This window comes from Mustela lutreola, chromosome 12, assembly GCF_030435805.1.
Source record: "Mustela lutreola isolate mMusLut2 chromosome 12, mMusLut2.pri, whole genome shotgun sequence".
NCBI lineage: Eukaryota > Metazoa > Chordata > Mammalia > Carnivora > Mustelidae > Mustela > Mustela lutreola.
In genome coordinates, this window is record NC_081301.1 from 8283869 (window position 1) to 8310988 (window position 27120).

General features: G+C 44.8%; 1 protein-coding gene across 1 annotated transcript; it reads right to left on the reverse strand.

The window, feature by feature from the left end:
• Positions 1-299: 299 nt before the first annotated feature.
• ZBTB34 (zinc finger and BTB domain containing 34) lies at positions 300-26009 on the reverse strand. The gene is made up of 2 exons (XM_059142182.1): positions 25918-26009; positions 300-6960 (listed from the first exon to the last, which is right to left on the reverse strand). Exon 2 carries the CDS (start codon positions 6948-6950, stop codon positions 5436-5438), a length of 1515 nt encoding a protein of 504 aa, XP_058998165.1. The 5' UTR covers positions 6951-6960; positions 25918-26009; the 3' UTR covers positions 300-5435.
• Between the last annotated feature and the right edge of the window lie 1111 nt (positions 26010-27120).

Here is a 27120-nt window from a genome sequence, read left to right on the forward strand (position 1 = left end):
GCTCAAGGGAGCCGAGGGGGAGCTTCTACAGGCGAGTGGGGACGGGGGTCACCGACGATTCTTTCTAGGGCGCACACGGGGGCCCCTGACAATCGTTCTTCACCACACAAGAGGGAGGTATACAGAAAAACACCTGCTTCTTTCTCGTCTTCCCAGCACCACGGTGGCCCAAGAGCTTCTTATGAAATCCTCACCTCTCAGAACAGCGGTTACAGAAATGATGACATGGCGGACGTCTGCAGAGCCCGTGGGGCTCAAGGAAGCCCTGAGGGGCAGACACAGAGGGAGGCCACCGCACATTTGCTCTAGCAGCATTTTTATTTACAAACAGCAATTTCCATTGACTTTATACCATAAAAAAGCCATTTACAAGCAAGAAACAAGAATTCAGAACAAAATTAAGCAGCACTGAAATATTCATGTCACAAATCTAAAACAAAATGAATACAAGAGTAAAATATCATTTGAATAAATAGTCTTAAATTCATGCTATAAAATAATCCTTAATGGCAAGTTACTAGTAGATACAGCATCCGCTTAGCTAGCTTCATTTACTTCATATGGTGATGAAGTGTGGGCTTGTGAGGTTACCAGTTTATATTGCAAGATAATGACATTGTGTTAAGTCATTCAAATTGCTCAACCATTTATAACGGAAAAAAGTGTTAGCCCTACTAATAAAAGTGGTGAGAGAGATGGTTTTCACATTAGGAAAATGGTCATTCTCAAAGAAACCAGGTACGTTTACCTCTTACTATAGTCAGGGCAGCAACCAAAGGCTTGGGCAGCAAGTCCAAAGGTTGAATTCACAGCATACTTGTCACTGAGGGGCAGCAAGAGGTCTGGTTACTGCGTCTGCAGCAGGGCTCACTCCGGGATTGACCAAGAACTACGGGAGCCCTGTGTGTGCCAGGCCCAGAGGGGAACCGGGGAAAACAAGGCCCTCTTCCGGGCCGAGAGGTCGAGCACCGGGCAGAAACAGTGGAGACACTCTGGCACTTACTGAAGAAGACATATGTGGCGTGTGACAACCATTACAAATTTGGAACAATGTGAATGACTCTCCTGAACGTTCAGTTCAGTTGCACTGAGTAATATGAAATCTATGATTTATGAACTAGATAGTTTCATATAAAGAATTTACATAATTCCCCAATACTTTCATATATAAAATTTAATAAATAACCCTGACCAGTCTAGAAGCACCATTCAAGGGGCATGTGCCCTTGGAAAATAGTTTAGGTGTTGCATATTTGAGTCCCTTTCAGTGGAGGCTTCACAGGAAACCATTACAGAATTTAACAATAACAAGGACAACAACAAAAATCACAGTAACTAATAGAAAAAGTTGTTAAAATAAAATACATTGATTTCTTTAAAGTAAAGCTCATTCACGTGGAGGATTCCCACCCTCCCCCCACCTCCCCCCCCCCCAGCCCTTGTTTTGTGTTCCTGCAAGTTCTTCCTAGAGTCTAGGCTGGAAAAACAAAAGTAAAAACAAAACCACACACAAAGATATGCAGGCCTATGGTCTGGGCTAAGGGAAAAACAAAGACTTGGTTATAACTGCTATCATGAGAAAAGACATCTACTCATGCTCTGGAAGCTGGAAAATCATCAATTTAGTTCTACAGTATATTCTGCTTAACAGTGAACCGACAGTATCCTTTCTGTTGTTAAACACCAGGCACGCGCACACACACCTACGCACGCATGGGCAGGCACGCGCGCGCGCGCGCACACACACACACACACACACACACACAAACAAAAAAACAAAACTGCCAAGGCAGAGCCAACTGGGAGGCTTTCCACTGACCAAAAAAATTAACTTGTCTTCATATGCTGTATTTACAAATATAATTTCTAAATGTATTTACAGCTTTAGTAGAAATTAGAGGGGAGAGAACCGATTAGAATGAAAAGAACTGTTTAAAACCACAAACGTTAGTAAAAGTATAAAATTCTTTGTTTTCACAGTTTGTAGTAACAGGTGGAACACCCAGAGGAAAGGACCCCGTCACTGTCTTCACATTGTCTACGTACTGGACAAGGTGGCTCAAGAAGAGACTCAATTATGAACAGACCTTATATGAACTCAGGATATGTTTTGCTGTAAAGGATTTCTTCACATATCACTTCTATCTTAGTTGACTTTTGCACTTGTTATAAATGAAACATCTAACCTCAAACTGTACAGAAATAGGGACTCTGCTTTCCAAAAAGAGTTGCTCTAAGGAGTTACACAGCGAACTTCGTCTGCGGAGACGTGAAGGGACCTTCGGGGAGAGAATGTTTCTGTTCTGTGGCCATGGTCATCCTCCTGGCACAATCCTCATGTGACAAGGCACAATTCATTACTGCTGCCCGATCTGAATGGAGTTAACCTCTCACCCGCCACGCACACTGAGGAGCACGACGGCGTGCTTGCCCAGAGAGGCTGCCCAGCTCTGCGCTGGCCTACGCGCTGCCTCCTCGAAGCCCTGTGGAACCTTACAGTACTGGGTTATGGCTTGAGAATTCATTCTTAACACTGCTAGCAGTGGAAAGGGTAAAGTGTTAGCAACATGAATGGGAGGCAAGTGGAACTTGCAAAATGTGGACTCATGGTTATTAGAGAGAAACTCAATCAATTTTTCTGCCCCTCAACAGTCCCATTACAATGTTTGAACCTGAACTGTACAATCAAAGCAATGTATAGTTTTGTCAAAGACAATTTTGGATAAGTCACTCTTTGGTAAACTCAAACCAGTTAAACAAATTGACAAATACAAAGAACTCCATTTAAACAAAGGTTAAGACGGACACAGTGACAAGAACCAGGCTATTCGAGGTACCTGCCCCAAGTGCTCTCCCCTCCTGACTTGTCTCATCTATCACGGAATGCTCTGGAGACCTCTCAGAAGGCCCCAAGCCTGAGTGAAAAGGAGGTTCCTTCCCTGAGCCTGACCTCTCACGTCCTTGATTTGGGCATTTCTTGTCACGAACTTAATTTGTATCACCACACAAATTTTTTGCATTTAATTCTTAAAAAAGAAAAATCAAAAGCAAACTTACTCAGGTAAGGGGAAAAAAAAATCACAGACATTTACCTGAAACCCCAGAACATATTTAAGTGGGTAAACACTTGGGGTCCAGCCTCCCCTTGAGGCACGCGGCTTTGACAGGAGTTGAGCAAGTGCTTCAGGGAGAGAACGCACCCCTTACTTAGGCAGTTTGACAGGAAAAGGCATACACTATATACCCGATTTAGCAAGAGCTGCTCGTCGGGAGCAGCAGGATTAGAGTGTAATCTGTCCGTAGTAACACTGATGTGGAGTGCAGCAGTTCACACGCGAACACACGGCTCCCGTGTGCTACAGAGATGCTACCGCACGGCTACCACCCCCCGGGGGTTGTCACACACAAGGGCCTCAACGATTTTCTTGTCTCAAAATAATAGAACGTCAAACAAAATGAAAACCTCCCCCAAACACCCCGTGGCCCTCCCAGCACCACCCCCCACCCCTTCTTGGTATTGTAAGAGCCAAAAAAGCATGGAAAACCAGCAAACGTCTATTTTTGTATTCCTTTTAACTCCTAGACTCTGAGGTTGGTCTTTTTTCATGTCTGTGTTTCTTTTAGGTGGTTTGTGCTGTTCTCCTGTGGAGACACACTGGCTGCGAGTCTCAGAGCCAAGGTCCTCCAGCAGAGTCTGGGGCGCCGACACCCCACGGGCAGCCCGCGGCCCAAACGCCCCATCCACCTGCCGACGGAATTCCTCTGTCGGAGTACACAGTACCGAAGCCATCTGGTAAAGCCCGTTTTGTTCACTACAAGCACACGGGTAAACAAAATATAGAACCCAAGATACTTCCTAAAGCTTCAAGAAAACAAGTATTCAAATAGGACTCAGGTATGTTTTCATACAGTAATGTGTTTGCCAGCACATGCTTTTGAGGTCTCTTTTCAAGCTATAAACTCGAGAGAGAAAAAAAAACCAAAAAACAAAACAAAACCTATAATTCACTATTACCATTAGATTTCACATTTTCTACAACTATACTGACCTAAAAGATACAGAACATAAAATAGCACCACGTGACCAAAAAAATGGTGACACACACAGATTTGGTGACACACAGAGTATCTTAGAGGGCTTTTTGACTGTTGGTTTCTTTAAGCAGGAAACACTGAGAGTGGGGGAGCCACTGAGGCTCTCGTTAGCACACACGATACTAAGATAGATATATTGCTTGCAATTCCCATAGAGTATATCTTTACAAAAAGTACAAATTCCAAGTTCTGCAGTTTCCCTGGGAACTGCATGTAGAAAAAGTTGCTGTGCACCTGAACTAGCTGTTTGAAAAAAGAGAGAGAAAGAGGAAAAAAAAAAAAAAGGAAAGAAGGAAACAACCCACAACACTGCTTGGAGAATTTTGTAGACAGAACTACAAATCCCTTTCCTTTAGTGCGAGTAGTAACTCATGGTAGAGTGATTCGATTTAGTTACCTGGTATGTATGTTTCTACAGTACGGAATGAAGGTAGATTCGTAGGCCAGTAAAAACATTGAAAACCACTGCTCCTTTGGGGTTGGCTAATATAACACTACAATATGTAAAAAGGTCAGCACCACGGGGTCATCCAGCTTACCTACTGGACAACGAACAAAAATTCCAAAACGGTTTCCAACTAGAGTTGAATACATTTTATGGCATTTGGTTTATGTACTTGTTATGAAGCAGAGCTATGAACACTGTGATTTGCTTTGCTTGCTTTTGGACATGATGATTAATATATATGAAAACCTATTAACATTCTTTTTGTAAGGGAAATAAAGGGGCAAAACCCTAACATTGGGTAGGGAACGAGACAGGGTCAAAAGCCCTGTTCACATTGTATTAAATTATATATTCCTCTTACATTCACCTCAACCAGAATAAAATCAAATTTGAGAATGTATATATACTATATATATAATAATAGCTTTATTATATATATATATATAAATTGTCTAACTACCCCCTAAAAGTAATTTTAAATTAGAAAAGGTTACCCATTTGTATCAGCTGACGGCATCCTGGTCTCTCCCCGTGGAAATGCACCGGTGCCAGTGCACACAACGAGAGAGCATGCCTCTTGGCAGAGAATGTAGGGTCAACCAGTTGGCATAGCTAAATCACTGGCAGATTTTGGATTAAGAGTTCAGCCAAAGAGGAATACTGTCAGCCTGTGTTTTCCCTGGATACGCTGCCCTTCATGCTTTGAGCTCCTTGGGAGAGGGAGGGCGGGGGAAAGGATAAACACAATGAAGTGTTCCTTCCAGAAACCTTAGAAAAACTGCCAAGAGACCGAGAGATTTCCAGATGGTTGGGAAAACCAAAGATTACAACAAAGCAAATCACAAATATGCATTGATTAATGTGCTTTGTTTGGGCACACTTCGTTACCATCTTAATCAGGAGCATCAGACACTGTGTGAATTTCCATCCGGGAATCTAGGGCCATCTCGGAGGCCGATGCGTCATTTTCTAGTTTCTGTTCCACATACACATCTGTTCTCTCGGGGGACTCAATGCGACTCCTGACTTCGGCGACGCCGGGGTGGTTTTTCCGCAGGTGCTGGTTGAGGGTACCTTGGAATGGAAAGCACTTGCCGCAGATCTCACAGCGGAATGGTTTGTCGTCGGTGTGGCCCCGGATGTGGTACTCCAGTTGGTCCTTGCGTGTGTACTTCTTCCCGCAGAACTTGCACACAAAGGGGGTGATTCCCATGTGGAGCCGCATGTGCCTGTCCAGGCTTCCTTTCTGGTTGAAGGACTTCCCGCAGTAAATACAGATCAGCCTCTCATTGTACGGGTACCAGTGCCCTCTTGCACTCCTCTCCCGGGGGCTGCTCTCATACCCGGGGTTATTCATCATTGCTTCGCTATCAGAACCCTGCACCAAGCCCTGCAGATCGCTGTGCAGGTGGACGGACAAAGCTCGCTTTTGGCGAGCACGCCCTCCTCGAAAACAGCTCAGCATGGATCTGGACGGGCTGGAATTACTCAAACTTCCAAAAGCTTCGGAGACGCTGGGGGGCTGCGAGGCGGCTTGGGAATAGGAATAGGCGTGCTGGAGCACAGAGCCATAGGACCCCACGTTCACGGCCACAACCTGCTCCCCGTCCACCATCTCCGTGTGGTACCCGTCGTCCCCCAGGGAGGAGCTGTCGGAACAGCTGGGCCGGTCGGACTTCTCCATCTTCACCTTCACCTCAGTGATCTGGCTCTCCCTCACCAGCAGGTCCCCCTGCTCATGGTCCCCCTCTATCTGGATCTCGTACTCGGAAACGCTCCCACTGCTCCCTCGGTCTGAGTGCCCTTCCTCCTGTAAGCGGCTGCGCAAAGCTTTGTTGGGCGTCGTCTCCATCCGAAGATCGCTGCTCGTGGTGGGCTGCCGAACCTGAGAGCAATACGGAGGGGAGATCTCGACGGGATTGGCAAAGAAGCTACTATCCTTAACTCCATTCCGACTCTCTGTTGTCTCCTCGGTGCCGACAGTCACGGAGTCGACATCTCCAACGCTGATCTTTGAATGGATGCTCTCCAGGATCTGCGTGCACTTGTCAATGACACACTGCATCTGAAGAAAGCTGGCTGCCGTCAGAAAGCTGACAACATCCTTCAGCTGCAAGGACATTCTTCCAGTGTAACAAAATGAAAGCAACTGTTCAAACACATTGGGATTTTTAATCACGGATATTGACAAGCCACTCATGGTACTTAATGCTGAATGGTCCCGGAAATAGGGGGAGCTGGCAGCTAGGACTGCTTTGTGGGCTCGGAATGGCTGACCCTGAATGTGGACAATGATGTCACATAGTTTCCCTTGCAGGCGGAGTTCGTTTAGCTGGCTCAGAACAGTGCTGCTGTACTCGGGCACATCAAACTGAATAAAACTGCTGCTGTCCATTTCTACTGACATGAAGCGTAATCTGCAGAAAGAGAGAGTTTCATAATTCACCAGTGACTCCTCACTAAGCACAAGCGGCATCAACACAAGCTTGCGAAAATCACACCACCACCATCACCACCACCACTGCGGCCACTGTGCCTCGGAGGGTCGACCTGGGCATTCTTCCTCTTACTTACTTTCAGTCTCTCACGTCTTGGTCAATTCACCGAAAGTCAGATAACCCAAAGATCAATCAGCCTACTGCCCCAAATGCCTAGCATTCATCTTCATCGAAATTATAACATGTTCTAGACAGTAGGGCCTTTGCAGATGATTGAGAATTTGGTATCCTTTTAGGAAAATATTTCCCTGTTTCACCTACTTCTGAGGATTTGGAATACTTCGTTAAAAAAAAAAAAAATGCACACTCATCTGAAAACTATTCTGCCTTATTTGTATGTTTCCAATTGGTGTTTTCCAGGCAGACAGCACAGGGGATACACTGAACAGAGCTAAACGCTTTTAAGTTTAGAATCTGAGTGGTCCTCATGTGCACTTTTCCCCCCTTCAGTTCTGCGCACCTTATTATCCTTTTGGGTTGGTAACTGACCCTTTCAGTGAAGAGCTTTAGACAGGGCAAGCACCAAGAGCGATGGACATATCACAAGGACATCAAGGCCCACCAGTGCTCAAAGCATACGCATACCTTGGACAGGCTGGCTGCCCCTGCCAAGAACCCAATACACCGAATCGCTCACAACCACAAAAGTGGATACAGCCCAGCTGCGCTCTCCGACCAAAACCAATGCAATCAGATCTAACAATTATATTTCAGTGGTTAAAATCCAACCAATTGAAATTTAAGCACTTTCTGAATAAGCACTGAATCAAGAAGAAAATAAAAAAGGAATAAAACTATTCAGAAAAAAGAAAACTCACATCAAATCTGCAGCAAGAGGGCTTTAGGAGTCAAGTTTAAGTTTACTTATGTCTTCAACTTACTTGAGAATGCATCCAAAAATAGAGATGGATAGAGAGGTGATAAAGCAAACACAGGAATGTGTTAACAAGCATAGAGTGTAGATGGTGGGTATATACAGGTGTTTTCTGTAAATCCACCTTTTTTGTATATTTGAAATTTTTCAAAATGAAATGTTGAGGATTTTGAAACAACAAATTTTAAAAGTCAGTACCTTGAAAGTTTTTATCATTAAACAACAAAGAAGAAAAATAAATGGACTCACCAAAGAGGTCAGAAAAGAAACAATCAACTAAACCCAAAGAAAGCAAAAAAAGTAATGAATACAGAACAGCATATAACTGCAGAGAAAATTTTTTAAAATTATAAGATACAACAATGTGCACTTAAATCTGACACCTGCAGGAAAGGACAGACCAGTTAGCGTGCCTAGATCACACCAGAATTTTTTTATTATGTCAGAATCCGAATTAAAACATTTTAGTTAAGGAGGAACACTGTGCTCTTATTTATCCTAGATTTATGGTTGAAATCAACTTGAAATCTGTACGGAACAGACATATTTTTAGAGTAACATAAATTGGCAGAATTAAATAAAAAGAAACAGAAGTGCCAAAGCATAAATGATCTTCAGGCCGTTCACACTGTTTTAGATGCATGTTGAAACATTTAAGGCATCTCAAAAAAAAAAAAAATTAAAGCATCTCAATTTATATGGCATACATCTGATACCAGAAGATGGCAAACAGCATAAAGAGAGACGACTGTCAACTTTACCTAGTAAACAGATTGTAAAGTCCTCAAGGAAATACTTAGAAACATAACCTATTAAAATAATAATATATTGTGACCAAATGTAAGGATGGATGCATGTTGGGAAATGTATAAATGTAATCTGCCACATCAGTAAGTCAAAGGAGAAAAACCATATGGCCAAATCAAAACTATGCTAGCCGTGGATTTTAGAAAGTTAAATGCCTTTTCAAAGTAAGGGGAAAAACAGGAAGAGGGTATTTTCTTAATGTAATAAACAGTACCTACTGCAAAGCTGATGGCAATACTAACCTTAGCAAGAAAACATCCTATCTGTGGTTCCCAAAATGTATTTAGTAGCACACAAGCCCATGTGTAGACCCACCTCTTAGGGGTTGAACAATATATTAGCATATTAACCCATCGTAAAAGTCCTCCAGACAAGAATTCTATTTAACTCAGCCATTTGCACACTCATTTAAGCGTGTAACTCTTCTCTCAAGGTAGATACATATATCTGCCCAAGAATTAGTGTTCCCTGGTACACGCTCTAGTAAACACTTTCATTTCATTCCCATTAGTCCCTGGGAGGATACAAGGTTGTCTGCCCATCACTTCTCTTACTTAACACTGCTCTGGAAGTTTCAGCCAAAGCCACAGACAAGAGAAAAATTAAGGCACAGAGCCATTAGAAAAGAAGAGGTAAAATTACTATTCAAGGCAGACAGGTCTATTTACACAGAGAACACAAGGGAATCCCTGGAACAAATCTGTTTAGAAGCAGGAACTAGCAAATGAAGCATTTCAAAAATTATTGTACATAAAAAACCAGTTAGGTAAGATGACAAGTCACAGCCATCAACAGTAACAGAAACTATGAACTACCTGGGGGATAAACAAAAAATAGGCTCTGCAAGAAGAAACTGAAACACTTCAATAAGGACAAAAACATAAATATGAAGACACACATGACGCTTCTAAAAGAGTCCACAATATAGACACTTTCACCCAAGATTGATTTATGACTATAATGTAGCCCAATGAAGTACTTCCTTAGTAACTTCACAAACACTTGTGGTGTTTCCTAGCAGTTCCATTAACAATAAAAATTGTTAAAATTCTATACATTTTTACTTAACCCAGTTAAAGCATCAACATATAATCAATGTTAGAAAATTATTAGTGAGACCTTTCACATTCTTTTTTTCATACTAACTCTCTGAAATCTGATGTGTATTTTACACTTATAGCACATCTCAATTTGGAATAACCACATTTTAAGTGTTCTACAGCCCTATGTGGCCAGTGGCTACCACATTGTGGACAGCGTAGATCTAGAAGAATAAATACTAAGGCATTTCAGGAAAACAAAACCACCACCAAAAAACCCAGCTGAAGATATAGATGTCAAAATGTACGATCACGCTAGAACTCATTCACTCTATGTACTGTCTTCTCCACGCCAGGCACGAGGGGTCCAGGAAAGCTTGAATTCTCTTGTTACAAACTATGATAAGGGCTAGAAGATCTTTTGTAAAGGGAGCGGGGAGGTGCTACAGACAGAAGGAATGACACGCATAAAGAGACGAGAGCCTTAGCAGGAAGGAAAGAGGCGTTAGAGAATTGTGGTACAGTTAGGGGAAGGAGCAAGGGGAAGGACAAAGGTCTCACGCGGCTGTCAAGGTAATAAGTGAGAGTCAGGGCCATTTCTAATCAGTGAAAAAGGAAGAATTTTTGAAATAGATGCTTCTTGGATAATGTGAAAATATAATAATAAAGTTAGATGTCTTCTTCACCACATATACCCCCGTAAGAACTTCTAGAGGTCTTACTATGCACAAAAGATACCAAGAAAAAACAGAGATTTAACCACAGAAGAACTTCTATACATCTAAAAAATGGCTTCTGACCAAAAGCAAATGACAAGAGACAAATTATGAAAAATATGACATATATGGTGAAGAAGTAGAAAACTCTTACAAATAAAAGCAAATTTAACAATTGAAAAATGGGTAAAGACTATGAACAGATGCTTCAAAAAAAAAAAGAAATTAAAATAGTCTTGAAACACAGATAAAGTGCTTAACAACATCAATAAACAAATAAAACTTAACACAAGACACAATTCTTTCTCCAGTTGGCAAGATTTAAACCCCCCTGGTAGTGCTATCGGGACTGTGGCTATCTTGTATGCTCCTGGTAGGCAAATGTAACAAAGCCTTGCGATGGGCACTTCTCTTGACTTAGCACTCTCTATCCCAGATGTAGGCACACAAGAATTTATCCATTGGTATATCCAATTACAATAGCAAAACAATGAAAACAATCAAAATGTCCACCTTCTTGGAAATTATTAAAGGATAGCACACACATATACTGAATACTATGTCATTTTTAAACTGATGTTAAGGAAGCATACAAAGTAAGCGCTACAAAATCCAAGGCCCCGAAGGCAAGGATTTTCATCTGTTTTATTAACTAGCATGCAGCTTACCACCTGGCACATAGTAGACACTCAATTAATATTTGCTGAATGAATATTCAATAACATGGCAACAAATCAACTGCAAATGAGCACAAGGGATCTTTATGGGTGATGGAAATGGTCTAAAGGTGGGTTAACATCATAAATTTACTAAAAATCATTGTACATTTAAAATGACCAAATTCTATGATATGTAAGCTACACCTCAGTAAAGCTGTTAAAAAAAAATCAAGTGGGCACCTGGGTGGCTCAGTTGGTTAAGCAACTGCCTTTGGCTCAGGTCACGATTCTGGAGCCCCGGGATCAAGTCCCACATTGAGCTCCCTGATCAGTAGGGAGTCTGCTTCTCCTGCTGACCTCTCTCCTCTCATGCTCTCTCTCTCTCAAATAAATAAATAAAATTTTTAAAAAAATCAAGTAACAACAAAAGTAGAATATTTCTAAAATTATGTATGTATAAACAGATATTAAATATACATAGAAATAATACTGAGAGATATACACAGAATGGTTACATTAATCTAAGTTTAAAAACGTTTTTATTTTCTTCTTCACACTTTCCTGTATTTTCCAAACTTCTAACAGTGAACACACTTATTAGTTGGCATGACAAAAAAAAAACCAAATAAAAAATATCTTAAAATCCCTGATGATGATAATCTGACAGACGTTACTGGTGGATTGTAAAATAAGCAAATACTTTGGAGGGCATTTTAGTGATTGTCCATTGAACTTACAAATGCACGTTCCCCGTAACCGAGGAACTTCAGCCCTATGAATTTATTACTTCACTGGACAAAACAACAAAAGATTCGGAACAGACTATATGCCCATGAAGAGGAGCATGGTTAATAACTTATGGGAGATCCATATTTAAGACTATTATACAACCAGGGGCTGTATACGTATGTATATAAGATCTGGGGGTCTCCGTCATTAAGTGTCTGCCTTTGGCTCAGGTCACAATCCCAGCTCATGCCCCACACTGGGCTCCTTGCTTCGCAGGAAGCCTGCTTCTCCCTCTCCCTCAGCTACTCCCCTGCTTGTGTTCTCTCTCTCCTTGTGTCTCTGTCAAGTAAATAAATAAAATCTTAAAAAAAAGAAAAAGAGATTACTATACAACCAGAAATAACAAACAAGGAAGCTCTTTTCATACTGACATGAAAAACTCATCATGGTGTATCACTAAAGGAAAAGCGTGAGATGCCAAACAGTATAGGTATTGTTTGTACAAGGCACCGTGAACACATACACACACACACACACACGCACGCACACACACTGCTGTGTCAGCATATACACATCATGGTTATGCACAGGGGGACAGGGTAGTTAGAAGCCCTATTAGCTTTCAATGAATCTTTTTAGACACATTTCTAAACTATCTGAACATACTAAAATTCAGTAACATTTAAAAAGAAATTTAGGATACCTCACCCAGTTTTTATTCTACCTTTTAAAAAGATTTTATTTATTTGAGAGAGACAGCATGAAAAGGAGAGGGAGAAGCAGATTCCTCAATGAGCGGGGAGCCCATCGACAGACTTGATCCCAGGACCCTAAGATCATGACCTGAGCTCTGCTTTACCAGCTGAGCCACCCAGGTATCCCCCTTAGCCAGTTTTTAAAAGATAGGAAAAGATCGGGATGCTCAGTTGGTTAAGCAGCTGCCTTCGGCTCAGGTCATGATCCCAGCGTCCTGGGATCGAGTCCCACATCGGGCTCCTTGCTCAGCAGGGAGCCTGCTTCTCCCTCTGCTTCTGCCTGCCATTCTGTCTGCCTGTGCTCGCTCTCCCCCCCCCCCTGATAAATAAAATCTTTAAAAAAAAAAAAAAGATAGGAAAAGATCATAATCAAACTGTCTGAGGCATGAATTTGGAGTCAGATCTGGGTTCAAATGATACCTGCTTTCCACCTGTCAAACTTGTGTGAGGTACTTCATATACTTTCCAAGTCTCAGTTTTCTTATCTTGAAAATGGGCATAGAGGAGTCCTTACCTTGTGGCTTGTTATGAGGAATACAAGTCTGCAAAAGTAGGAAGCACAAGGGGCACCTGGGGGATGCAGTCAGTTAAGCATCCAAGTTTTGGTTTCTGGTTGTGAGATCACAGCCCCACCTCAGGCTCAACGGGGATTCTACTTGGGACTCTCTCCCTCTGCCTTTCCCCCTGTGGGCACACACGCACGTACGCACTCCCTCCATCTCTCTCTCTCTCTCAAGTAAATAAATAAACAAATCTTAAAAAAAAAAAAAAAAAACAGTAGTAAACACTCAGCATAGTGGCTGCTTGGCCCATAGTCAAGATTAGCTATAACAGATTTTTTTTTAGGGGGCAAAGAGAAATGGCTTTGAAGGTAGACTTGGCTATGAATTCTAGCTCTGCCACTTTCTGATAAAAATAATAACAACGAATATTTAAACAGCCACATGGTCTTGGACAAGTCAGTTAACTTTGATTTCCTACCTAGAGAACGTCTCAGAAGAACTACTGCCCAATGAAACTGCGGTCATGATTAAATGAGGGAAATTCATGCACTGAATGTGTATAAAAGCTGACATATAATAAGCACTTATCTTGTGCTAAATTTAATTAATTTTATATTAATTTTATCAACTCTGTGAAGGAAATACTATGATTGTACTTTGTAGATGAGGAAACTGAGGAAAAGCAGTTCAGACACTGCCAAAGGTCCCAGAGTTAAAAGATGAACTTAGTCTGACTCGGGAGGTTGTGGTCCTAACTACACCTGACTGCCTTCCAGAAACACAGATACTGCCTGGCATGATACAAGGCTGTGTAAATACTGACTCTGGGAAGTAAGGGCCAAAAGGAAGGTGGGCATAGGCTTTTGAAAGATGCAAAGCCCTGGGCAAAAACCAGCAGAAAAGAGCAAACAATGAAGCATTTCTGAAATAGTCCACAAGCGAAACTAGCTTCCAGGGTGAGACTTCCTCCTCCTCCTCCGTGTGTCTTTTTATCTTCTCAGAAGAAAAGCAGAGAACTACACTTGAAAGAAAATCACTGGAGAGAAAAACCAAAGACCATGATTAACACCTAAGAGAGGGATTCCAGTTTTCTGCAAATGAGAAAGGAAGTGCTTCACTCTCCTCTCCTTTACATTAACACCTCCTTCTGGCCCTGACAATGAGATTCAAAGCCCTCTGCCTAGAGCTGCTGACAAGCAACACTCCAGAGGAGGAGGCTTCTGAAGTCTGCCGCACAGGGCATCTGCAGGAAACTGCAGCCCTTGGCTGGGAACCGAGCTGAAAGGAGCAAAAGGCATAATGAATCGCAAGTTCCACATCCAACGACCTGATGTGTCAGGCCTAGTGGTGGTCCAGGGGTAGAGCAAGTCAGAACCCCTTCAGAGACAATCAAGTCCAAATATGATTCCCGACTCCTCCAGATCGGCGGTTTCCCAACATGGGCTCCTCACTGGTTTCTTGTAGGTCTTAATTCCTCCCCCGTGCAGAGTGTCAGCCCACACCTAACCTAGATCAATGTTTCATTAGTTTTATCTTTAAAATAAAATCTACCTTTAAAATAAAATACATGCACACAAACTTCAAATCCTAGTACAGAAAACAGAAGTGAACAGCAAAGCTCTTCCCCAGTTCCCCTTCCCAAAGAGCTGGTCAGGGCTTTTGGCATTCTTAAAGTTACAGCATTAAATTGTTCTATACCCTGTTTGGTTTTTTAAAAAGATTTTATTCATTTATTTGACAGAGAGAAATCACAAGTAGACAGAGAGGCAGGCAGAGAGAGAGGGGGAAGCAGGCTCCCTACTGAGCAGAGAGCCTGATGTGCGATCCCAGGGCCCCGAGATCATGACCTAAGCCGAAGGCAGAGGCTCAACCCACTGAGCTACCCAGCTCCCCCGTTTTTTAAAAAAATGTATTTAATACACCTTCAGATCTTCCCACAGCAGCACAAACTCCTCTCCCTCATTATCTTTTCCCATTTCAGAGTACTCCGTGGAAGGCTGTGTCACAATGTACTTAACCAGGCCCCAACTGATACTCTAAACAGGAAAAAAAGGTAAACAGCCACGGTATTTCCTCCAAGCAGAAGATCTCACTAGGATCATGGTTTCCAAAGGCAGCAGCAGCTGCCCTCACCAACAGCACATGAGGTCCCTGTTCCCCCCGTGACTACCAATAACGAGCATTACCCCTTCTCACTTTTGCCAGACTCATCAGTGTGAATGGCATCTCATGGCTTTGAAATGCCTTTATTTAATTATAAGTGAGGCTGATCATCTTTTCTCATGTTTAATGGCAATTTGTCTAAATTTGTCTTCGAACTGTCTGTTCATATCCTTTGTCTATACTTGCATTTTTTATTTAATTGTCAGAGCTCTTTGCAAATTAGGGAAATTAGCCTTTTGTCTTATATGCTGCAAATATGACATTTAATTGCAATCACTAAACGGCATACTGACTGGGAATTTAGATGATTTTTCTACATGTACAGGAAACAGTCATTCAGTTTCAGTCTTCTGCATGCACAAACCAAAGGGGATTCAGAGATGAGGAGAGGAAGGCTCCCAGTCTTGCCGTTTGATACAGGCTTAATGCAGATTCCTCCCAACTCAGAGAGATGAGGGAATGAAAATCATTTTTGATAATGTAGAGAAGTGAATTAAATATTAGTTTTCCATCTACACTAGGTTTGCTGCTGCTTCAGAAGACAATAATGAATTTGATGATTCTTCTCACTAAATACAACAGCATCAGTATTCGTTAGCTCGAAAGATTACTCACAGGTCTGTCACACTATACTAAGCAAGAAACCATCCTCCACCTGGGTATTTCTACTATTATTTTCGAATTTAAAAAACAAACACATATGAGCTGGACTTTTTCTTCAATACCATTAAGACTTTTTTCTTTCATTAATACTTACCTTATTTTAACAATACCTTTGCCATTAGTTCGTAAAGACTATACTCTGGATAAGAACGTGAAACACGCCTTTAAAAAGCACCCGTGGTAAGGACTCAGCTGCAGGGAGCTGTTGGAAGTTCAGGTTGTCGGCCCAACCTGTTCAGTCTTCTCTGCTCATTCAACCCATGGACACACATACTTCCTGCTCTGCCAGTTTTTATTTTTATTTTTTTTAAGATTTTACTTATTTCTTTGACACGGAGGGAGAGATCACAAGTAGGCAGAGCAGCACACAGAGAGAGCGAGCGTGGAGGAAGCAGGCTCCCTACCGAGCAGACAGCCTGACCCCAGGACCCTGGGATCATGACCTGAGCTGAAGGCAGAGGCTGAACCCACTGAGCCACCCAGGTGCCCCTCTGCCCGGTTCTTTAGGGGAGAATACTTCCAAAGCTGGGGGCGGCTTTCACCCCACACACAGCCTCTGCCGAGGTCAGCGGATGACACTCTGCTGACCCTGGTCTCAGCGGGTTCTGGGAAGGACCACCTCTGAGGTGGGCAGCCCTGACACTGGTCCCCCCCATCCCCTTCCCTGTGGCCAGTCACCCACCCCCACGCTAGCCTCAGCAATGGTAAAAGGGGACCACTGCCACCTCCCACACCCTCAGCCTTCTCCGGCGCTCGGGAAAGCCCCCCATCAGCATCATCGATAACCAGCACTGACCGAATGCCTGATTGAAGCCAGGCGTGTCATAAAGGATTTATATGCATGATTTCCCTGAATCCTCGTGCCTGCCCTCCAAGGGAGGTACTTTTACCCCTATTTTAGAAATGAGGAAACTGACACTCCCAGATGCTAACTTTCCCAGGACTGTTGCAAAGTCTGCCCATGCGGACTTCCTACACCGGTAACTCCTGAGCCTTGTCTAAGTTGTCCTCGGGGAACAGCAGGCCCTGCAGAAGTCAGAAGAGCTGAGAAAAAGGCAGGATGAGAAGAAAGCTTGCCCTCAGTTACCTTCCTGCCCTAGCGTGGCAGCCAGGGAAAGGGACAGGGACAAATGGTAAAACAGCCCCTCGCGCTGCCAAGGGCTCCTACTGCTGTTGTGAGGAGGAAGGGGATGAAGATGGGTGAGTGGGGGCTAGGTTATTAATATCCATCCAGATTACAAATGTGTGTCCCCTGTGACCGAATAATTTCAGCTCTAGGAATTCACTACAGCACAAATCACACAAAGGTGATTTTACCACCTTTATTTATTTATTTATTTTTACAGGTTTTATTTATTTGACAGACAGAGATGACAAGTAGGCGGAGGGGGGGGGGGAGTAGGCTCCCCAATGAGCAGAGAACCCGATGCGGAAGGTAGAGGCTTTAACCCACTGAGCCACCCAGGCGCCCCTACCACCTTTATTTTTTTTAGATTTCACTTATGTATTTGACAGAGAGAGAATGCGTGTGCTCATGCAAAAGCAGGGGGAGCCATAGGCAGAAGGAAAGGGAGAAGCAGACTCCCCAAGGCACAGGGAGGAGCCCATGCGGGGCTCGACCCCAGGGAGCCCATGCGGGGCTAGAACCAAAGGCAGACACTTAACCCACTGAGCCACTCAGGCACCCTTACCTCCTTTAAATAAACAGCTATCTTCATGCTACCGCCTCAATTAATTAGAAACCACTGGACTGAGGCTCAAGTAACTGGTCTTTTTGGTATTTAAAGGTGGAAATCACAGAGTAGATTCTGCCAAGATACAGGTTCAGCCCAAGTTCAACAGAATTCTGAGCAGCGCTGAGACTGGTGTTCAAAAAGCCAGAGCAGACTATGAGGACCATCCAGGGCTGACCAAGCACCGAGGACAGCAGCAAGGCCAGCACAGGCCAGGGGGAGGTCAGGACCATGACGAGTGGAGAAGGACCAGGTTTGGGAGGAAAACAGACCTACGCTGGGGAGTGAAGCCCACCTCCCAGAGAAGAGAGGACATTTCCACAGCGAGGCACTGTGCGCACAAGCCACAGGGGAGAGCCACACTGGATGGCCTGTGTCCAGGTCGGCCCGGGATGCTCCTCCCACAGACCTGAAGTCGGGGCAGGGGTCCGAAAGATAAACACGCATGCGTGCTCTGGGAAGAAAACTAAGATCCGATGCGAGACCACATGGTAAGGGGGTTTCGTAAAGCTGCTTGCAACCTCGGCAAGACCCCACCCAAAAAGCTGCTGAACATCTCACCACGCCCGTGTGTCACGACAAGACCCTGTTCTGAAATCCAGCTCGGGAATCTTACCCCTAATGTGGGTTCCAAAGTTCACTAAGAACAAATGCATTTTACCGAAGGAGCTTTAGAATAAAAAAGCTACTCTGCAAAGATGGCGAAGCCACAGTCTAGCAGACAGGACTGATCCTGATGTGGGCAAACAGGTGTATCAGGTATGGATACTCTGTTCTTTCGCCCTGCTCCTCCCACTGAGTTTGAGCAAAAAATTGAACGGGCAATGACTTCCCTCCCACATAACAACAGTAGGAAAGGAAAGAAAACATGGTTAAGGAAAGAAAAGAAAGGAAAGGAAAGGAAAGGAAAGAAAGAAAAGAAAGGAAATCTTTCAAAGGAAAGAAAACATGGTTAAGGGAAGCAACATGAGTTTTCAAAGGTGTTGCCTGTTTATCAATTTCTTAGCACCAGGAAATGGAAAGAGAATCCTATTACTTTCCATTTAATGCCGGTATGTTCTTATGACAATATTTTTTAAGACTTGATTATCATCAAAAATTAACTGAAAAAAAGCATGGATGAATTTATTTATAATAATGACATAAAAGTCTTTCTGAGCATGACAGAAATCCCTGTCCCAGAAGCCACATAGGCAAAGACCAATACATCTGACAAAAAGGACAAAGAAACATCGTCTGCAAAACACGAGAAGTGAATGACATATTGAGGAAAAATACATGCGTATTTGACAATGGGCTACTTTCCAAATTCTTTAACTTATATCATAAATCAATGAGATCGGGATGACACAGAAAATCCTATGGAAGAAGGTGCAAAGGAATTAACAAAAAGAAAAGGCAAATAACCAAAAACACATGAAAAGATGTTTAGTTTTCTTCATGACTACACATGTGAATTAGAGAAAGAGAAAATGAGATACCTGTTGTGACCCATCACATCTGTACACATTTAAAAAGAATTGGCAAGGGCGCCTGGGTGGCTCAGTGGGTTAAGCTGCTGCCTTCGGCTCAGGTTACGATCTCGGGGTCCTGGGATCGAGTCCCACATCTGGCTCTCTGCTCAGCAGGGAACCTGCTTCCTCCTCTCTCTCTCTCTACCTGCCTCTCTGCCTACTTGTGATCTCTCTCTGTCAAATAAATAAATAAAATCTTTAAAAAAAATAAATAAATAAAAAGAATTGGCAAGAGTAATCCTGAGGGATAGCCTGGTCAGCTCCATCAAAATGCAGAAGGCATTCACCATTTGGTCCACCACTAACCGCTAAGAAGTGATCCCACAAATATACAGTCCTTAAAAAAGTATGTTAGGATCTATGTAACAAGGATGCTCACTAAGCATTTTTATTTGTTGTACCCAAAAAAAAAAGAGAGAGAGAGGGAGAACTTCAAAATCTATCAAGAGGAGACTGGCTCAAAATGACAACAATAAAAATCAATAATGAGACACTACACAGCCCTTAAAAAGGATAGACAGATCAGTATGGTTCAATATACAAAGAATTCCATTACTTGGCCCAAACTTGCAGGATAAGGAACAATTATGTATGCATATGTGGGATTCTTTTCAAGTACTTTTCTTTTCTTTTTTTTTTTTTTTAAAGATTTTTATTTATTTATTTGAGAGAGAAAGAATGAGAAGGGGAGGGTCAGAGGGAGAAGCAGACTCCCTGCTTAGCAGAGAGCCTGATGTGGGACTCGATCCTAGGATTCCAGGATCATGACCTGAGCCAATGGAAGTCTCTTAATCAACTTGAGCCACCCACGCACCCCTCATATACTTTTCTTAAAAGAACAGCTGTATCCACTCTAGAAAGAATCACATGAAACTATTGATGACAGTGACTTTGGGAATGAGGACTAAGGACTGGGGAGAGGGAAAGGAAACAGGCTTCATTTTATACTTTGAATCTTTTATCACATAGCTGTATTATTCTCACCAAAAGTTTTTTTTAAGACATGTGTAAGATTCTACCTAAAAATATATAATTTTGTAAACCAAAGAATCTAGAGAAAGATAAGCAGCAAGCGGATAATTAGCGTATCAAGCAGACAATTATAGAGGCAGAAACAAAAAACTATGAGGACTAATGACAAGACTGATTACTTTTGACCAAAAAGATTTTTTAAAAAATCAAAATAGAACAAAGGAAAGCTCCCTGGTGTAATATGTGAACAGGGCTTTGTTTTCAAATGGAACAGAAACAACAGCTCAAACAGAAGGGATGGCAGGAGCAGGGCATAAAGGAGTGAAACGTGTGGGTCTGGAGTAGAGGCTCGGGCCCAGGTTCCAGGGGTGACAGGGCAAAGAGGTAAACGACCATTGGGACGTGGAGGGCCTTAAATACGAGATTAGAAAATCTAAGCTCAATTCTGGCAGCTGCCAACTTGAACTTGAGTCCAAAGAAGGACTCAACAGGACTTGAGAGTGCAGGGCGCTGTCCATTCTGGGAGACACCAACAAGAGGAGTCCGGACTGCCCACTGGGCATCGGTGTAGAGCTGTCTGACAGGCAGCGGGAAGGGGGCGAGGGGTGGGTGGGAGGCTGATTTGGGAGTAACCAAAAATTGTACTAAGGACTGACATGGTAAGACGAGAGAGGAAACAGTAAAAAGTTTAGCTAAGAGCAGAAAAGTTTTGCTGTTTGCTCCTAAGAGAGTTACTCGAACATCACAAGAACACCCGCACTTAGCCCTCTCCTCAACACATTTCATTAATAAATTTCTGCACTGGGCCTTCTTTTAAAGCTGTAAGGAAACTTAACAATGAAAACGAGGACGTAGACTAGTGATATCTTCCCGCGCTGCTAACCCGTTCTGCAGAGAGCCTGAAGATGAGAGAGGGGACACTGAAATGCCATCTGGGCAACCACCCACATGGGCCTTGCAATCCCCTCTACAACGTTCTTGGGGAAAGCCCTGGAAGTGTTTCCTCGTAATGACAAGTGGAACAAAAGCACAAGCATAAAATCCAAGCAACTGGCAACGTGCTGCTGGGCACACAACCCTTGGCCGTGAGCTGAGGGCAGGGACCACGCGCCCAGAGCCCAGCACCCTGCCTGGCAGAGAGAGAGGGGCTCTCAGCACATGTCACCTGACTCAACCTGAACCAAGCTGGTGGCTCAAAATCCCCAGATGCCACCATCACTATACCCTCAGCTCTCAATTCCTCCTGCTGAAGACCCAAGACCACCCCTTCCAGAGGGCAAAATCGAGCAAGGTGGCTCATTCCCATCCAGCCCAGAAACACTCTAATTTGCACCGCTTCTTTTAAAAATACCCAGTGACACTTCTATGAAAAGAAAGCAAGGTTACAAAATCAGGGAGTTGTTTGGGGCACCAGGAGGTACCCATTATTCCCAATCAAGATGCTCACGATTCCAAAACCCAGGTCTGCACCCACCCAATTCAGTCACTTGTGGACACCAGAGCCACAACTCACTCTCGGCTTCCTCTCTCAGGCACTGAAGACCTAAGATCTCTCATTTCCATTCCATACAAAAAGTCATGAAAAAGACCACAGATGGAAGCACGAGGGACAGCAGGCATGGTAACAGCAGTAACAACTATATAAAAATAACTTTTCTAGGTATTTCTGCCTGGGTCTAGATCAAAACTAAACTTGAGCTGTCATGAATTACAATCTAATCCTTTAGAAAGCAGCAGCCGAATAACACCAGGGCTGCATAAAACATTCTGGTGCTGCTGAAACCCAATGCACGAAAAAAATAAATAAAATGGCATTCCGTGATGGATATTCATGAAGCACTCATCCTAATTTAAAAGAAAACAAGTCTAGAGTTCTTACTGCATTAATTCATGTGAGCCTGAAAGAACATTTTTATCCAAACTGTTAAGATTTCCTACCAAGGCGTTAACATTCTCCAAGTCTGCTCAGTTACACTAATTCTGAGAGTACGATTTGGTTTGACAGTGGGGTTTGTCTTTCAGTCAATGCAGAACATCAGAAGCTTCTCCTGAGCTGTCCTGGTGGGGAAGGGATGGCCTCTTTAACCTCACCTGCCACGTAAGGGACTAACAGTTATACCCCTACTGTGTACCATACGCTAAATAAGCTCTTTACCTATTCACCGAACCTTCATGACAACACTGACACAGACCGTGCAACTATCCCCATTCTGCAGATGAGGAGGCAAACTCAGGTGAGACACGAAGAACCTTTCTCAAGGTTACTACTGACTGTCAGAGCCAGGAGGTGAACCTGGATTTGTCAGTACCCCAAATGGGAATTCTTATCTCTGATAAGCACGCTGGTGAGATGCAGTTTTTTTACTGGTGCTGGACTCTTGGTGATCAACTTTGAGTGAAAAGAAAACTCTCATTCAAGGATGTATCATTACATCAACACAATGATAAGGAAGGGTTTACACTGTGTTGTACTTTGAGTAGTTGGCAGCCATTTCTTGGCATGATGTCCATTCTGTCCAAAAACCTCTCCTGACCTCTGTCTATGAAGTGGGCAAGTAGATGCTTCAGGAATTCATCCCCTCGGAGAAAGGTACGTTTCAGGTAAAGGAATGAGTAAGCATTAAGCCAAACTCAAAAACTGTCAAGAAGTGGCATTTCACCTGCTGACGGCTGGCATTTCCAGAAACAATGGTCCTGGGAAACACAAGTCCCACCTCTTAGGACAGAAGGATTAGAAAAGCTCACCTTGAATCGCTTTCTTCCGTGAGGTTTTCCATGCCATCAATATCAACCAGAAAATAACCATTAGATATTAAACTGCATTCAGTTGATGACCTTCACTAAGCTAAATTCAGCAGTCAGCTATAAAACATTAAATGGACACAATTAAGAGATCTGAAAAACATGAAGCAGAATTTCAACTACAGTAACATGAAAATGAATTTCCCATTCTAGATTCTAGATTCAGGATACTGACATTTTCAACAAGTGCTTCAACTGAAAGGATCCAGAGACATGCAGAAATCAGCAACTCACTTCTCCACCTTGATAAATTTACACCCGATGAGGACGAAAATGTGTTGAGCAGTTAACAGGAGCTGCAAAGTCCGCTACCTCCTTCATCTATATATTTTTCATTTTAAAACTCAGATCAATCCTATGAGATGGTTTTATTATCCCCACACTATAGATGAGAAGACAGGCTCAGAGACATTATACAAACTGCCCAAGTTTACAAAGGTAATAAGGAGCCTTGCTGGGATTCAAACCCAGGCCCGATTCCAAAGCGGAGGTTCTTTCCCCACAGTCTCCAACAGAAGAATTACATGACTTTCTTCTTTCCCATAATCAAAAGTAAACTTTCTAATCTTTCAAAGATTCCTTTTACGCTCTGTGTACTCTAAGAATGAAAGTGGAAAACATCCACTTTGAATGGCAGCATTAGACATTAAGTGACATATTACAGAGAAAGCTGACAACTAATAACAGAGTCCCCTTTAGAAAAGGAGGAGAATCAAAAAAATTTTTTCAAAGTTGTTTACCAACAAGAATCAGGAAGTATTTGAGTATCTCCTAGAACAGTCCGGCTATTAGACACCAGCAGGGCTCCGCAAGAAACGTTAAAACACACTGCCCTCAAAAAAACTCCCACTCCAGTTGGGACAAGAACAAGTTCAATACCCAAGGAACAAATGCTGAATCCCGAGCTTTAGATTGTGAGTGCCACAAAGGCATGGGGGTAGGGCAGCCAGGGAACACCCTTTGGAGGAAGTGTATCTTCAGCAGGGGCTTGAAGGAAGTGAAATGGAGAATTTACACAGAGAATAGAAAGGAGGCCAGCACTTCAGAAGGGGGAACAACGGGGGAACAACAAAGCCCTGAGGCAGTCATAAACGCTCTTCTGCAGAGGACAGACAGGAGAAGGAGAAACAGGTTCGGATAGGCAGGGAGGGGCCAAACCAAGCAGAGTCTTGAAAAGATAGGGTGGGCAACGGTTGGACACAACGGGGCAGACGAGACGACACTACTCGGTGCCCTACTCAGTGCAGTTTAATATGGCCTCTTAGCTGATCTCTTGGCCCCAAGCCTCTCCTTTCCCCTTCTGCAAATTATGACAAACCACCCTTAGTCTCCTGCCGCTCACCACTGCCTTTAGAATAGCTTCAACTTTGACCTAGTGTTCAAGTTCTTTTAGGAACAAGCCGCAGCCAATCTTTCCTCCTATTCCCTTTCCTATATGAACACTTCTCTACAAGGTGGCTGGTTTATTCACCAACTCCGCTGGATCACTGGGCCTGACTCCTCTTTTCCTATCTGAATCCTACTCATCCTTTAACAGCCAGCTCAAATCCTGCCTCCTCGCTAAGCCTCCCCTGACCATTCAGCCTCCAATGACCTCCACCTCTCCTTCTTAATTCTATAGCACACAGCCCTGTCTAATCAATCAATTACCTTTTCACAGGTAAAGCCTCAGCAGCCAGTGTAAAGCTGCTTGGAGGCGGTGTGTATTCCAATACTTTACCCCACCACATGGAACAGCATCTTGACATTTAATAATCAAGCAAGCACTCAACTCTTTTTTTTACTTCCTATATTAAGTTTGGCATTAGCATAAAGGAAGGAGGGGGGAGGCGGGGGACTTCTGAAGTCACAGACCAACTAAGAAGCTGTTGCAATAATCCAGATGTGAAGCAAAAAGGGCCTGGACTAAGGAACAAAGAGAAAATGGGCAAATATAAACAACAAAAAAATCTGCAAGCAAAAACTCCGCGGGATGGGACTGACTACTACTAGGGACAAAAGCAAGGGATGAATTATGATTAAGGTAAGGTTTAGAAACTCTTCTGGGAATCATTTTAAAGCCTGTCTGAAACCAAGTCTATTAAGTGGCTAAAAAGTCCACATTTGTAAAAAGTCTTCAGTGAAACTGCCCAAGATCTTGAACCAGGGACAGCCCTTCCAATTTCAGAGACATACAGACTGGCAGACCCACAGGGTCTTTAGAGAGCGAATCTAAAACCCTCACTGATCAGATAGGGAAACTGAGGCCCATCGTGGAAGAGGCTTGCTGAAAGCTTCAAGACAACTCCCCGACTACTGCCGCCCTAAAGCACAGCCGCCCCGCCTAGAAAGGCAGTGTTCACACCCCGAGGCTAACCCCAGCTCGGCCCTTCGTAATGGCAGGACCGACTGAGGGCGAGAGTGACCATGGAGACGTCCAGGGCCAGGCAGGACGCGCTACCGCCTGTTTACCTGGAGAAAGGCGGCGGCGTGGGGCAGGGGGTCTGTTGCAGCCACCAGTAGGGCCGACCCCGCGGCCCCGCCAGGCTCTCCAGGGCACTCAAGCATCCGGCCCTCCCGTACAAAAGGGGTGCGCCCCTGGGGGTGAGGGGCCCGGAAGCATGGCAGCCCGAGACGCCCGAGGCGGAGGCTGGGGAGCCCGGGGCAGCTGGCCGAGCGCGACCCTCGGCCCCGCCGGCGGCGCCCGGACGCCGGGGCCGAGCACTGTTGGCCCCTCCGGGGCGAGCGCCTGGCCAGAGCAGGTGCCCGGGCCTCCCGACCCCGCCCGGCCTCGGCTCCAGCCTGAGCCGCCCGCCCACCCGTCGGCCCGCCGGACTGACCAGGCGCGGAGGCGCCCGCCCCGCCGCGCCCAGAGGGAGCCGGACAGCGGTCGAGGGCTGTCCCCCGCCCCGCCCGCTCTGCCGGCTCCTCGCCCGCCGCCCGCCGCCCCCGGCCGGCGCGCCTCACCTGCCGAGAGCGCCGCGCTCACATCGCCCGCCCGCGGCGCCCCCTCCGCCGCCGCCGGCGCCAGGCCCGTCCCCGCCGCTCCGGCTGCCGCCCCAGCCCGCGCCCCCCGCCCCCGGAAGCGCTTCCCGGCCCCGCCCCCTCGGCGCCAGCGCTTCCGGGCAGGCGCGAACGGGGGCGGTGGCGCTGCGGGACGAGCCTCTCGCCGGGCGTCCGGGGCTCAGATCCCGCCTCGGCAGCGTCCAGGAGCCTCGCGGCGGACGCGTGGGCGAGCGGCGGCCTTGGTCCAGACTCCGGGAGGGAGCCGTGGCGGGTTCGCGCCCCGCGGCCTCCCGCCCGCGGTCTCCTCGGCGCCCCCTGGTGGCGGGAAGGGGGCGCCGCAGCGGGTCGCGCCCCGGGTCTCCCGGACGGGACCGGGTAGGCCAGGACCCTGGACCCCGCCACCCCCGGGGGGCCTGCGACCATTCTTGGCCCAGCTGTCTCCTTCCGAGACCGGAGACCCCGTAGCCTTTCGGGCGCCTACCCCTCACCCGAGCCGCGCCGGGCGGGACAGCTGAAGGCAGTAAGGTGCAGTGGTTATGAGCATGGGTCTGGGGACCTGCCATATCGGGCCACTTAACGTCTGACCTTGGGAAGATTACCTCCCCTCTGAAGCGGGAGATAAAAATTCTGGACTTGTGGTTGTAAAACCCCTGTCGCAGAGCAGGCCTCAAAAAATGTGCATTTCCAAATACTTGGAGACACCCCAATGTTGACAGTCGGCTGCGAGTGCGAGCTTGGCCAGCATTTTCCTCTCCGCTTAGGCGAATTTAACCCCTTTCGAAGAGGTTTACCCCCTTTGCATTTTGGTGGATTCCTCCGTAGTAGTGGCAGAGGTTCATTTTCCCTTTTCTGACTTTGTAACAAAAATAAACCCAGAATCAAGATACCAGCTCTTCTTCAAGACACAAAGCTGATTCTTCCTGATGCTACTTCATCCTTTGCAAGCAGGAACTCTTTCTCGGATCTATCAAATAGTCATCTTCCAATAACAGCTGCCCTTTGTTAAACAGTCTGTGCAGGGCGCTGTGCAGATACTAGAGACATGACTCCGTTTAATACGCACCCCCCCACCCCGGGGTGACCATCAATTATTATCTCCATTTTATCCAGATGGAAACTGAGGCTCAGAGAGGTTAAGTGACCTATCTAAAGTCACACAGCTAA